The sequence below is a fragment of the Molossus molossus genome, unplaced genomic scaffold (genome assembly GCF_014108415.1).
Source record: "Molossus molossus isolate mMolMol1 unplaced genomic scaffold, mMolMol1.p scaffold_m16_p_5, whole genome shotgun sequence".
Taxonomy (NCBI): domain Eukaryota; kingdom Metazoa; phylum Chordata; class Mammalia; order Chiroptera; family Molossidae; genus Molossus; species Molossus molossus.
In genome coordinates, this window is record NW_023425388.1 from 64593636 (window position 1) to 64606510 (window position 12875).

The 12875-nt window shown below is 40.3% G+C and overlaps 1 protein-coding gene across 2 annotated transcripts in view; it reads left to right on the forward strand.

Moving 5' to 3' along the window:
* The first annotated feature begins 3916 nt into the window (after window positions 1–3916).
* Window positions 3917–12875, forward strand: part of ILDR1 (immunoglobulin like domain containing receptor 1) — a 31242-nt gene continuing 22283 nt past the window's right edge. For both annotated transcript variants that reach the window (XM_036243639.1, XM_036243640.1), the window contains exon 1: window positions 3917–4016. In XM_036243639.1, the coding sequence (XP_036099532.1) occupies window positions 3962–4016 (55 nt within the window). In that variant the 5' untranslated portion in view covers window positions 3917–3961. The remainder of the gene's footprint in view (window positions 4017–12875) is intronic.

Consider the following 12875-nt stretch of genomic DNA (forward strand, 5'->3'; position numbering starts at 1 on the left):
TTCCCACCAGCATTGTACTGGTGGGAGTCCCCTTTTCTCCACATCCTTACCAACACTTGTTGTTTGATGATTCGTTGATGGCGGCCATTCTGACAGGTGTGAGGTGATACCTCATTGTTGTTTTAATTTGCATCTTTCTGATGATTAGTGATGTTATGCATTTCTTCATATGTCTCTTGGCCATTTGTATGTCCTGTTTGGAGAGGTGTCTATTTAGGTCCTCTGCCGATTTTTTAATTGGGTTCTTTGTCTTCCTTTTGTTGAGTTGCATGAGTACTCTATATATTTTGAAAATTAACCCCTTATCTGATATATCATTGGCAATTATGCTCCCCCATACAGTGGGTTGCCTTTCCATTTTGATGGTTGTTTCTTTTGCTGTGCAGAAGCTTTTGAGTTTGATGTAGTTCCATGTGTTCATTTTCTCCTTGGTTTCTGTTGCCTTAGGTAATGTATCAGTGAAAATTCTGCTCCGTATGATGTCCGAAATTTTGTTGCCTACATTTTCTTCTAGAATTTTTATGGATTCATGGGTCACATTTAAGTCTTTTATCCATTTTGAGTTTATGTTTGTGTATGGTGTAAATGATGGTCTAGTTTCATTTTTTTGCATGTAGCTGTCCAATTTTCCCAACACCATTTATTAAAGAGGCTGTCTTTACTCCATTGTATGCTCTTGCCTCCTTTGTCAAAAATTAATTGAGCATAATGTCTTAGGTCCATTTCTAGGTTCTCTATTCTGTTCCACTGGTCTATATGCCAGTTCTTGTGCCAGTACCAGGCTGTTTTGATTACAGTGGCTTTGTAGTATAACCTGAAATCTGGTAATGTATAACCTACTTTGTCCTTCTTTTTTTTAATCCTCACCCGAGGACATTTTTCCTTTATTTTTTTTCAGATAGAGTGGGAGGGAGAGAGAGGAAGAGAGAGAGAGAGAGAGACATCGATGTGAAAGGGACACATCGAGTGACTGCCACCCACATGACCAACCAGGGCCGGGGACAAACTGCAACCGAGGCACTTGCCCTTAGCGGGAACCGAACCCAGGTCTCCCCGGACCGCAGGCCAATGCTGTAACCGCTGAGCCAAACTGGCCAGGGCTGTCCTTCTTTTTTCAAGATTGCTGTGGCTATTCAGGGTCTTTTTTGGTTCCATATGAACTTTTGAAGTATTTGTTCTAGTTCTGTGAAGTATGTCGTTGGTATTTTGATGGATATTGCATTGAATCTATAGATTGCTTTGGGTAATTGGACATTTTAATGATGTTAATTCTTCCAATCCATGAACAAAGTATGTACTTCCACTTTTTTATACCTTCCTCTATTTCTTTTTTCAATGTCCTGTAGTTTTTTGCAAATAGGTCTTTTACTTCTTTGGTTAAGTTTATACCTAGATATCTTAATTTTTTTTGCCACAGTGGTAAATGGGATGTTTTTTTAGTTTCTCTTTCTGTGGCTTCATCATTGGTGTATAAGAATTCCGTGGATTTCTTGACATTAATTTTGTATCCTCCTACTTTGCCAAATTCATTTATTAAGTCTAGTAAATTTTGATGAAGTCTTTAGGGTTTTCTATGTATAATATCATGTCATCTGCAAATAATGACAGTTTCACTTCCTCCTTTCCAATTTGGATCCCTTTTATTTTTTCTTCATGCCTGATTGCTGTGGTTAAGACTTTCAGTACTATGTTAAATAAGAGTGGCAAAAGTGGGCATCCTTGTCTTGTTCCTGTTCTTAAGGAAAATGCTTTTTTCCCCCCCTTTGAGTATGATGTTGGCTATAGGTCTTTGATATACGACCTTTATTATGTTGAAATATGATCTCTCTATTCCCACATTGCTGAGTGTTTTAATCAGAAATGGGTGATGGATTTTGTCGAATGCTTTTTCAACATCTATTGATATGATCATGTGGTTTTTACTCTTCATTTTGTTTAATGTGGTGTATCACATTGATTGATTTGCGAATATTGTACCAGCCTTGCATCCCTGGGATGAATCCCACTTGGTCATGGTGAATAATTTTTTTGGTATATTGCTGGATCTGATTTGCCACTATTTTGTTCAGAATTTTGGCATCTATGTTCATCAGGGATATTGGCCTATAGTTTTCTTTCTTTGTAGTGTCTTTTTCTGGTTTTGGAATTAGAATTATGCTGGCCTCATAAAACGAGTTTGAAAGTCTTCCTTCTTCTTGAATTTTTTGAAATAGTTTGAGGAGAATGGGTGTTAGTTCTTCTTTGAAAGTTCAGTAAAACTCCCCCGTGAAGCCATCAGGTCCTGAGCTTTAGTTTGCTGGGAGAGTCTTCATTATCTCTTCAGTTTCCTTGGTTATTATTGGTCTGTTCCAGTTTTCTATCTCTTACCAGTTCAGTTTTGGGAGACTGTGTGTTTTTAGAAATTTGTCCATTTCACTTAGATTGTTGAATTTGTTGCCATATAATTGTTCATAGTATTTGTTAAGGATCCTTTGTATTTCTGTGGTGTCAGTTGTTATTTCTCCTCATTCATTTCTGATTTTGTGTATTTGGGTTCTCTCTCTTTGTTTCTTGGTGAGTCTAGCTAGGGGTCCATCAATCTTGTTTATTTTTTGGAAAAAGCAGCTCTTCGTTTCACTGATCCTTTGAATTGTTTTTTTTGGTCTCCATATCATTTATTTCTGCTCTGATTACTATTTCCTTGCTTGTACTTGCTCTGGGGTTTTCTTTTTGTTTGCTTTCTAGTTCTTTAAGTTGTGAGGTTAGTCTATTAGAAATTTTTTCTTGTTTCTTTTTCTTTTATCCTCAACTGAGGACATTTTTCCATTTTTTGTTCAGATAGAGTGGGAGAGAGAGAAACATTGAGGTGAAGGGGACACATTGAGTGGTTGCCACTCACACAACCCAACCAGGGCCGGGGAAAAACTGCAGTGGAGGTACATGCCCTTAGCGGGAACCGAACCTGCGTCTCTCTGGACCACAGGCCAATGCTCTAACCGCTGAGCCAAACTGGCCAGGGCTTTTTCTTGTTTCTTGAGATAGGCCTGTAGTACTATGAACTTCCCTCTGAGTACTGCTTTCGGTGCATCCCATAGATTTTGTGTTGTGTGTTCATTTTCTTTGGTTTCCAGAAAGTTTTTAGTTTTTTCTTTAGTTCATACGCTCTTTAGTTTCTAGAAGACGTGAATTGACGTAATGTGTAAACTTTATAGTAGAGTGGGTTTTTTTGGTTTTTGTTTTGTTTTGTTTTTTATCCTCACCCGAGGACATTTTTCCATTTTTTGTTCAGGTAGAGTGGGGGGGAGAGAGAGGAACAGAGAGAGAGAGAGAAACATCGATGTGAAAGGGACACATCGAGTGGCTGCCACCCGAACAACCGACCAGGGCCGGGGACAAACTGCAACCGAAGTACGTGCCCTTAGCGGGAACCGAACCCGGGTCTCTCAGGACCGCAGGCCGACGCTCTAACCGCTGAGCCAAACGGGCCAGGGCTAGTAGAGTGTTTTTAATAAAGGAAAAAGAGAGAGATTGTTTCCAAGCAGTATGAGTGAATGGAAACATAACGCAGGAAATACTCCTTAGAAAGTTATGTTTACGTAATTCTACAGAGCGGGGGAGAAACTGTCCAGCGGTAAGCTTCCCGACCACTCAGGACACACTTTCTCGTGAGAAAGGGAACTACCTGGCAGCCTGCAGAGAGGGAAGTGGCAGGTAAGAAAGGTGGCCGTGGCCCTCGGGGACCGGGGGCGGAGCAGGAAGCGGCGGCGCCGGTGTGGGAGGCGGAGCGGCGGGAGCGCCCCAGGTGGGGCTGGGCCGGCGCACCTGCCCGCGGCCCGGCCGGTCCTCCCGGCGGCGCCCGTGCGGGGACTGCGGAGGGATTCCCGGAGGAGGGATTCCTGGAGAAGTGCTGCGCCCTCGGCGGCCGCTGCTGCGGAGAGTGCCCCAGAGCCCCTGACCTGAAAGGGGCCGGAGAGGGGCCGGGATGGGTCTCGAGCTACCTGCGCCTTGGCTGCTGTTCTTCACCTGGCTCCCAACAGGTGAGCCTGGGGAAACGGGTCCCACCCTGGGCCCACGGAGACTGGGAGCCATTGTTGCCGCCTTGCGGAGCTGGCCACGGGCTGGACAGAGGAGGCCTGGGCTGCGCTTAGGTGGCTCCGGGCACGGGCGCCAGGAGGTGCGGGGATTGGATAGTTTTACCTGTGAGAACCTGTTGTGTTCCTCTTTTTATTAGCCCACGGCCTTTGCAAACAGTTGCAACTAAGAAAGAAACCTCTAGGCTTCCCCTCTTGCGGTCATTAGGCACTTCTTAGGCTCCAAAGCTGAATTAATAGATGCCGTCACGCTCCTCTTACAATCCTAGTTACGTTTTCCTTTCATCTGATACTTGCTTTTACGTTTTAGATACGATCACAAGCATATTGGCCCCAAACTGCATTTATTTCACTCCTGGGAGATTATAATGTGCCCTCAAGTATATAACGAATGTCCGTGATGATTCAGAATCTATACATTTGGCTCTTTGCTAACCTTCTTCAGGGTCACTTTTCTACCTTTTTTTTTTTCTTCTCTCCATCCACTTTCCTAACTTCCCCCTTGCTCAGTCTCTTCCCTTCAGGTGTCCCACCATCCACCCCTTTTTCATCTTCAACCTCTACGCCAGTGCCCTGTCTGCTTTGGAAAGCATGACTTTGTGTGTGGTTTTTATCTCTCGGGAATATGACAGAAGTGTGTATCTGCATGAGTGAAACCAGGTAGGAAAGAATAGCTAAATGGTGGCTTGTGCAGGCTCTTTCAGCCCTTTTCAGGGAGGATGTAGGTGTGATCTTGCAAACCAGAACTTACCATTTCCATGTCATTTCCCTTTGAAGTTCTGTCCTGTTTTATTTTGTTTTATCTTTTTCTCCCTCTCTCTTAAAAATAACTGCCCTCTTACCTCTTTGTCAGTGGGAGGTCAACTCAGTTTGCCCAAAGACCAATCTGAGTCTTGTATTTTTCTGAGGGAAAAGATGTAATATGAAGGTACAGGCAGAATTCAATTTTTACAAGCTTAATAGGACATGGAAATTGTTAAGATGGAACAAAAACTCATTCAGACAAGATTCTACAATAACTTAAGCTTAATGCTGAGGGAGGGGGGATTGCAAAGGGTAGAAAACTAAAAAAATGGTATCCTTAGGTCCTTTAGTTTACCACATTTTTTGCAGGATACAGGGCCTACAAATTATCTGAAGCTGACAAGACTAGATGTTGGACACCCACGTTACACAAACCTCACCTAAAATGGACCAAACCTCACCTAAATTGAAGTGCCTGAAATTCTACCAGGATAGTCATCAGTTTGGACTATGAAAACATATTCATAAAAATCCCACAGTTTTGCACAGTTTTCTCTTCTATGCCTTGCCTGTTTAGCTCAGAGTCCACAACAGCTAGAGATTTATGAAGATGCTTGAGCTGCCTTTTTAGGAAAATAGAGGCCTGCCCCTGGGCACCCCATCCCTAGAGTGTTTCTGAGCAGAGAGTGGACAGCATGGACTTTGTAGTCAGCAGTCAATAGGGTAAGAAAAGAAGCTTTACAGACAAAAATCCCAATTGGGTATAAACCCTAATTCTTAAATTACCAGCACAGTGTTTTAAAAGCTATTCAGTTTTTATGAAGAATATTGAACAATGAACATTTTCAAATACAGTGATGATAGCCAAAGAGTATATTCTTCCAGTAAGCAAATTGCTGAGTGGACAGGGACTTCAGAAAACATTGTTCCAGATGTTCATGAACCAGCCATGCAGAGTGAGTAGCCAGGATGCTGAAGTAAAAGAATAAAGACTGCTGTGTTTGCCTGGCATTCTTTAAATGGAAGCCTACCTGCATGACACATTTTAGAACCAGAGAATGCTGAATGTGAAATGTCCTAAGGGAACATCCAATTGCACTTTTATTTCATAGGTGAGAAACTGAGATTTCAACTGTTTTGACTTCTACACTTTGAAGGGGGGAAATAGCTCTTTTAGCAGGGATTTTCTCTGAATATGTGCAGGAAATGTAAATAAAGCTGCGTTCAACTATTTAATGTGCATATGGATTTAGCATCCATGATGTTGGTCAACTTACTGAACTGCTAAAAGCCTCCAGTAAACCGGGATGATTATAGTACATGTATCATAAGGTTTTTGTAAGGATTAAATGAAATAAAGGTTTGAAAGCACTTAATACAGTTCCTGGAACCAAGTGAGAGCTTAGTAAATGTCAGCCATGATGACAATGGCAGTCATGATTTAGGCTCAAGTAGGATTTTATAAAGCTAACTTGAAAGAAACTGGCCTAAAATATTCCGTTTAGGCTTCTCTACTCCTCCTTCACCTACAGCTAAGAAACCGCGATTAATAGTGAAGTGACTATCAGGTTGGATTTCAGAATCGGCCTCTAGTAGTTGTAACTTTGAAGGAATCTCCCTTCATCTAGAAAACAGGCGAAATTCCTGATAAGCCCTTTTCCTCCCTACTCCCTTCTCTCCCACCAGGAGGCCAACTCTTGTTGGGTGGGTTAAGATCCAGCACAGTGTCTACATCATGGTCATCACTCAGGAAATACTGGGTCTCTCCCCACTGCCCTCACTTACTTATTTTTAAACCCAAGTTACTAATATGTCTCTAAGATCAAACTGGTGAAGATCCGCTTCCTCTCTCACTCCCAGTATCTACAAAGCAGTGTTTTTCAAACTTTTTTTTCACAGCTCCCAGTAAGAAATACCACTTACATTATGACATATAAACATATATGTAAGATTTATAAAATAGAAACAAAAGGATTACACTCACACAAACCCTGTTACTGTGTTGGATAAAAGAATAACAAATTGACATAAAATATTATGTTAATAACATTTAAATTCATAGAAAATATTCCCCCAAATTAGCAATATTAAGTAGAAAAATCCAATAAGTTGATTTCCTCAAGATGCACTGCAAATTGCGATATGAACTTTGGAAACCCCTGTATTAGAGTGTGTTCATTTTGGTCCATCACTTTGTTCACTTCTGTTTCTAAAGAAGAGTCAACCCAATTAGTAAAATGATGTCAGATTTGGGACTCACTAGTTGGTGTGGCTTGGGGCCCCTGATAAAGCCACTGAGGTCAGGGAGTCCTGGGAAGTTACCATAGTACCCGTATTCTGAGCTTTGGAGAGATCAGTTGTCAGAGGTATTCTTTTTCTTTACAAAGAAATAAATTTTTATCACACAAGTAATACTTGCTTCTTAAAACAAAACATTAAGATAAGGCTAAAGTAATTACCTACAGCCCTTGTATTGTTGTCCAATAGCTCTGGTTATATTCATCCAACCTCGAAGTTGATTCCTGGAGTGAAAGTTCAGTTTCCCCAACAAATGATAAAAGGATGTGTCATTTATGCTTTTGTGAAAAAATCTTAAGGGATCATAGAGTGGTGTTAACTTGTAGACCCACACAATTATCAATGTGTAATATTATTCTCTAGGAAATCAGACAGCTGAATCCTAAGGGACAAGGTTCTTAGCATCTAGAACTTGTCATTTTTACTCAGTAGTATGAAGGAAGGTTAGGATCCTACTGAAGACTTAATGACAGCTTGATCCCTGATTAGTAGAGAGTAAAGTGGAGCTTCTCAGGGTGAGGAGCCTATGGGTGGTGGATCAGAGGCTGCCCACTCGGCAACTTCCTTGTCCCCATGGGACCCTCTGAATCCCAGCGCTCTGCTGACCATAAGTCGAAGCCACTTCCAGTCCCTGTCTTCCCTTCCTGGCCAGTTTTACAGGTAGTGTTCAGGGAAGTCACCCATCTCAGGTTGACACAATAGAGCTCATTTGAGAGCTGAGACCAGAACCCTGGCATCCTTACTCTTAGTCCATCACTCTTTCATCTGTTTCATGCCTTGGAGTGTGTTTGTTTCGTCTAACTGAATCCTATGCAGAAATAGAAACAGATTGCCTTCTGAATGTCAAACAAAATGCTACTTACTGAACATCTTGCCCCAACAACAATAAAGTAGAATGAGATGCCAGGTAATTAATTGATGCATCGTCTGCCTGGGTTTCTTTTAGCCTAATACTTTATTTCATTATTTGAAGTCCTTGGGGGGAGAAATAAAATTGTGTGACTCTGATCATGTCATCTTTCTCCAGTCCTTATTTCTATATCTCCTAATGTGTAAATCTTAGGGCAAGGTAGAGTCAGAGGAAAGCAGTTTTGACACATTTTTTCATTTTACAAATCCAGTTAATCACCAAGTTCTGTTGCTTAATCCCAGGATCTGCCCCCTTTAAATTCCAGGTGACAAACCTCATGCTAGCCTACCTTAAGCATCTTAACAGTCTCCTTGCTGCTAAAGCTGCTACCTCTGTCTAGTTCCAAGACGATAGGTTAATTTACCTGGGTTGATCTTTCTTACCTTCACTTTAATACTCTAAGAACCTCCACTAGATCACCATAGCTTGTAAGAGTGCGTCCAAGCTCTTTGTGTGGAATTCAAGGCTCATTCATTCTTACCTCACTAACTTGGGCAGCCTTGACCCCACTGATATGGCATGCTCTTATACCCCCTCTTCCCTCAACATATGCCCTTCTTCCTTGCTTTTTATTTGACCATACTACAAATGATTAACTTTGACTATTTATTTTCTGTATTTTTAGAGCGCTTAAATTTTGTTCCAAGCAGTTTGGCCTGTCTCATGAATTTATTGGCGAATGTTTAATGCATAACAGTGCAGTGGATTGAGATGCTGTGTCATTAACTAGCAGGCATGTTGGCAAACAAAAGCAAACTTGGCCCTGACCCCATAGTGCTTAAAGTCTAAAGGAAATACAAGCAAATATAGAAATACAACTATGACAGGAACCATGAGAAAGAGCAAGAAGGTACCACAACAACATATAATGGATGGATTTTGCTCATTTAGGAGCCCCTCCCTGAAGAAGTGATGCTTGATTTGAGAGCTAAGGAATCATAATTTCAAACTGAAGGAATAGCATGAGCAAGACTGCTAGATAGGAACTCAGTGAGTGTGAGGGGAAGAATGAATGTTAGCATGACAGAGTGGAAGACGTCACAGGGCATATGGTGGAAATGAGGCCAGAGGGGTGGGTAGGATTAGATGTGCATGGCCTCATGGGTCATGGTAGAAGGCTGTGTTTATCCTAAGAACAGTGGACAGCTTTTGGAGATTTTTAAAGAAAAGGAGTTGGGAGACTGACAGCAATGTGGAATCCACATGGCTGAAAACCAGAGTATGTGCAGGCACCAGTAAAGTTGAGGCAGTATCTGGGCTGAAAGTGATGGTAGCTTGTACTAGGTGGGAGTGAGGACAGATAGTGAGAGAGATTCCAGAAATACTTAGAAGATAACTAAACCCAATTTGATAATAGATTGTATATGGAGAGCAAGGGAGAAAGAAATGTCAAGGATGATGCCTAGTTTTCAGTGTTGCCCACTCACTGAGATGGGAAACATTGAAGAGTCCCAGATTTGTACGGAAGGATGATGATTTACATTGGGGGCTAGATTTAGACTTTGAAACAACCAAGAAGATTTTTCAGGAGTAATTGGATTTGTGTGCCTGTCTTGTCTCTTATTAAACAATAGTAGGATTTGATATTCAAGGCTCTATCAGTTTCTGAGCAACCCTATAAAGTTTAGCCATGAAATAGCTTATCTATATGTTTACTTGTTTATTGTTGACTCTCCCATCAAGAGTATAACTTGAAATAGTGCAGAGGCATTGTCTCCCTTATTTGCTAATGTACCCCCATCAACTGGAATGGTGCCTGGCTCAGAGTAGGTCTTCAATTAAATTAAGTAAATGAATGACCTCTGAAGGCCCAGGGCACATAGAAATTTGTCATTGTGGTGAGACCCAAATTTGCATATGCTCTGAATTTAGCATGTGGGAACATGGATGAGTCACTGATCTGATTGACAGACTTTGGGAAACTCCAAGCATCTGCCTCTTAACCAGGTTTTGTCTTCTACCCCTGAAGGAATACCAAATTCAGACCACCTGAGTGGCTATTTTTTTTACCTGGTAGTTTATCAAAAATTTTAAAAGACTGTTATGTTCCCCTGTTGGAAAGATTGTGGTGAAACATGGGACTGTCACGCTGTTGATGGGAATATAAATTTCTTTCCTGAAGCTTCTATTGAAACATAAAAGCTTTATTTCCTTAGATCCAGCAATCTCACTTTAAGAAAATATATCCTAGTGGAAGGCATGCATGTGAAAAGATACTTTATATAAAGATACTCATTTGAACAATTCATGTCAGCATTGTTTGTAATAGTAATGAATCAGAAGCAATCTAAATGCCCATTATTAGGAAAATGGGTAAATAAATATGGTTCTCCCATGTAGTGAATTTTCAGGCAGCCACTAAAATAATTAAATCTATAAAATAATTAGATCTATAGAATATATGATAAACCATTAGTCTGAAGAAAAAACAAAGTTGTAAGTCAATATACATAATATGATTATTTTTTTTTTTTAAGGAGCAGCATAGGAAATATATACCAAATTATCAACAGTGGTACCTCTAGAGAGTGGAATGCATGGCAAGCAAGGAGAACATTTTTACTTTACACCCTCTTTATTGTTTGAAGTTTCTTATTATTTATTTTATATGACAAAAAAGTAATAAAGGGTTTCTATACAAAATGGTTAAAATAAATTTGTGAATGTGCCTTAATATGTGAATATCCCTTAAAGGTTAAACCTCCACCATTAGAAAAACTTATTCAGAACTCAGTTGGTACACTGGAAACAGTGTAGGCTTTGGCATTTTAGAGGTGTAAATTTAAATGTAGCTCTGCTACTTTGTAACAGCATGACCTTAAACCAGTTACTTAATCTCCCAGTGTATTTTCCTCACCTATGAAACAAAGATAAAAATAAAGCTTCTCTCATGGGATTTTTGCAAAAGTTAAATGAGATACTGTATAATACAGCATCCAATACCATGCCTAACAGCATGCAGGTGGTCAGTGTATGTCAGTTTCCTCCCCAGGGTCGCCACATGCTTAGAGCCACCCCAGGACTAGCACTGTTGAGTAGCACAGGCCAGACTTTTGTTAAATATGTAATATGTAGACATAATTCCTCCCCACCCCAACTCTTTCCTAACTTTCTGAATCCCTTATTTCTTGTCTCTACTTATTGCCAGTCTCTCTTCCCCTTTGTTTCTCTCATATTTGTACTGTTATCTAAGGAAATGTAATAAGTACCGATGGCAAATATACTTGGGGAGATAACTTGCTCAGGGATAAACTCTGATAGGATTAAACCTGTGTACTTTTTGTTAACATGCTTACTGGAGCAGAGGTGCCTGGGTACCTGAAAAACACTCAGATGAAGACCTTCCATCAGCATCTGCACTAGGCCACTGCCTTTGCCAGGAATGACCATGTTCTCCCTCCCTGGCTGCCATCCCCTTCTAAGCATGACCCTTCATGTGGAAAGGAGGGGAAATGCCATCTAGTATTCTGAAAACAGTTCTTAGTTAAAAAGAGAGAGAGAGAGAGGAAGCTTTTACATATATCCCTATGCAGTAGGGATATTCTAGAAACTGCAAAACACCTTGCTCAAAATTATTTTAGACAGGGAACACAATGAAAAAATAAATGTACAAGATATGCATATATTTGGGAACACATGGCATTTAGTTGTAAAGATATTCTTCTTTTTCGGTATGTTTTTCTTCCACTTTAATGTCAGATGGTAGTCCCCACTCTGCACAGCAGCATAGTCTTGGAAAGTACCTCATGGCGGGAAACAGAGAATCCCCTTCCCCTTCTCTCCTTCCCATGAGCCCTGGTCTCTCATCTGAAGTTACCTTTCCACTCTTAAATGATAGGTCTCCCTCCCTTCCTCTTTCACAGAGGAGGTAAATTGTGAATGGGTTTGCCAGTGTATAAAGTGACACAGCTTTAAAAGCTTTTAATGCACTAATTCATTTTGCAAAGAGAGGACAGTAGTGATAGTTTACATTTGTATCATTTCAGTTATTTCAAAATGAGTTTACATGATGATCATGCAAGAGATACATACAAGTGATACAAATGATAGCTAGTGTTGATTGAGCATCTAGTATGTGCCAGGCTCTTTGCTAAATGCTGGATGTTTATCTCATTTAATCCTCATTACAACAATATCAGGCAAGTATTAGTATCGTCCCTATTTTGCATGTAAAAAAAAAACAACTGGAGTTTGGAAATAGCTTGCCAGGTCTTTAAGCTGGTGGAAAGTGAAGGTAGAATCTAAACTCAGAAAGTGAGTCTCTAGAATTCAAGTTTTCAAGGAAAAAAATGATAAGAGACAGGTAGGAAATTAAGTGGCAATGAATTGAGGATAAAGAGATGACATAGGATAAGAAATTTAAGAATTAAAAGATAATTGATGAATTTGAAAATTTGTAGTACTAAGTTTAAAAGAACATTGATGCAACCTATAAACAGGGCATTTATCTTTTTTTTAATCTGTTCGTACTTTTAGCCCTGATTTTGCTGCTTTTGGCTTCTTCTTGAAAACCTTATCTTCTTAGAAGTGTGTGTGCCTAATGTGGCTAGTTTTATAGGGAAGTTACAAGGTGAAGGGAAATAAAGATGGGAGGTTTTTGCCTTTGAGAAGACTTGCTGCTTCCTTTGTCTTCTTACCAATCTGAAAAATCCTCCTGCTTTTAGAGTCCAGTACCTGACTTCCACTTGAAAGGTTAAACTTGCCCACTTGGGAAAGATTAGGTTAAAATAAAGAAAAGAAAAGAAAAAAAAGATTGGGTTTTGTTGTCAGCAAGCCCCAAATTCAAATCCTGAAGCTGAGAGGGCTTGGATTATTGTCTGAACTTTTGCCCATATAGATGAGCAGGGCTGATC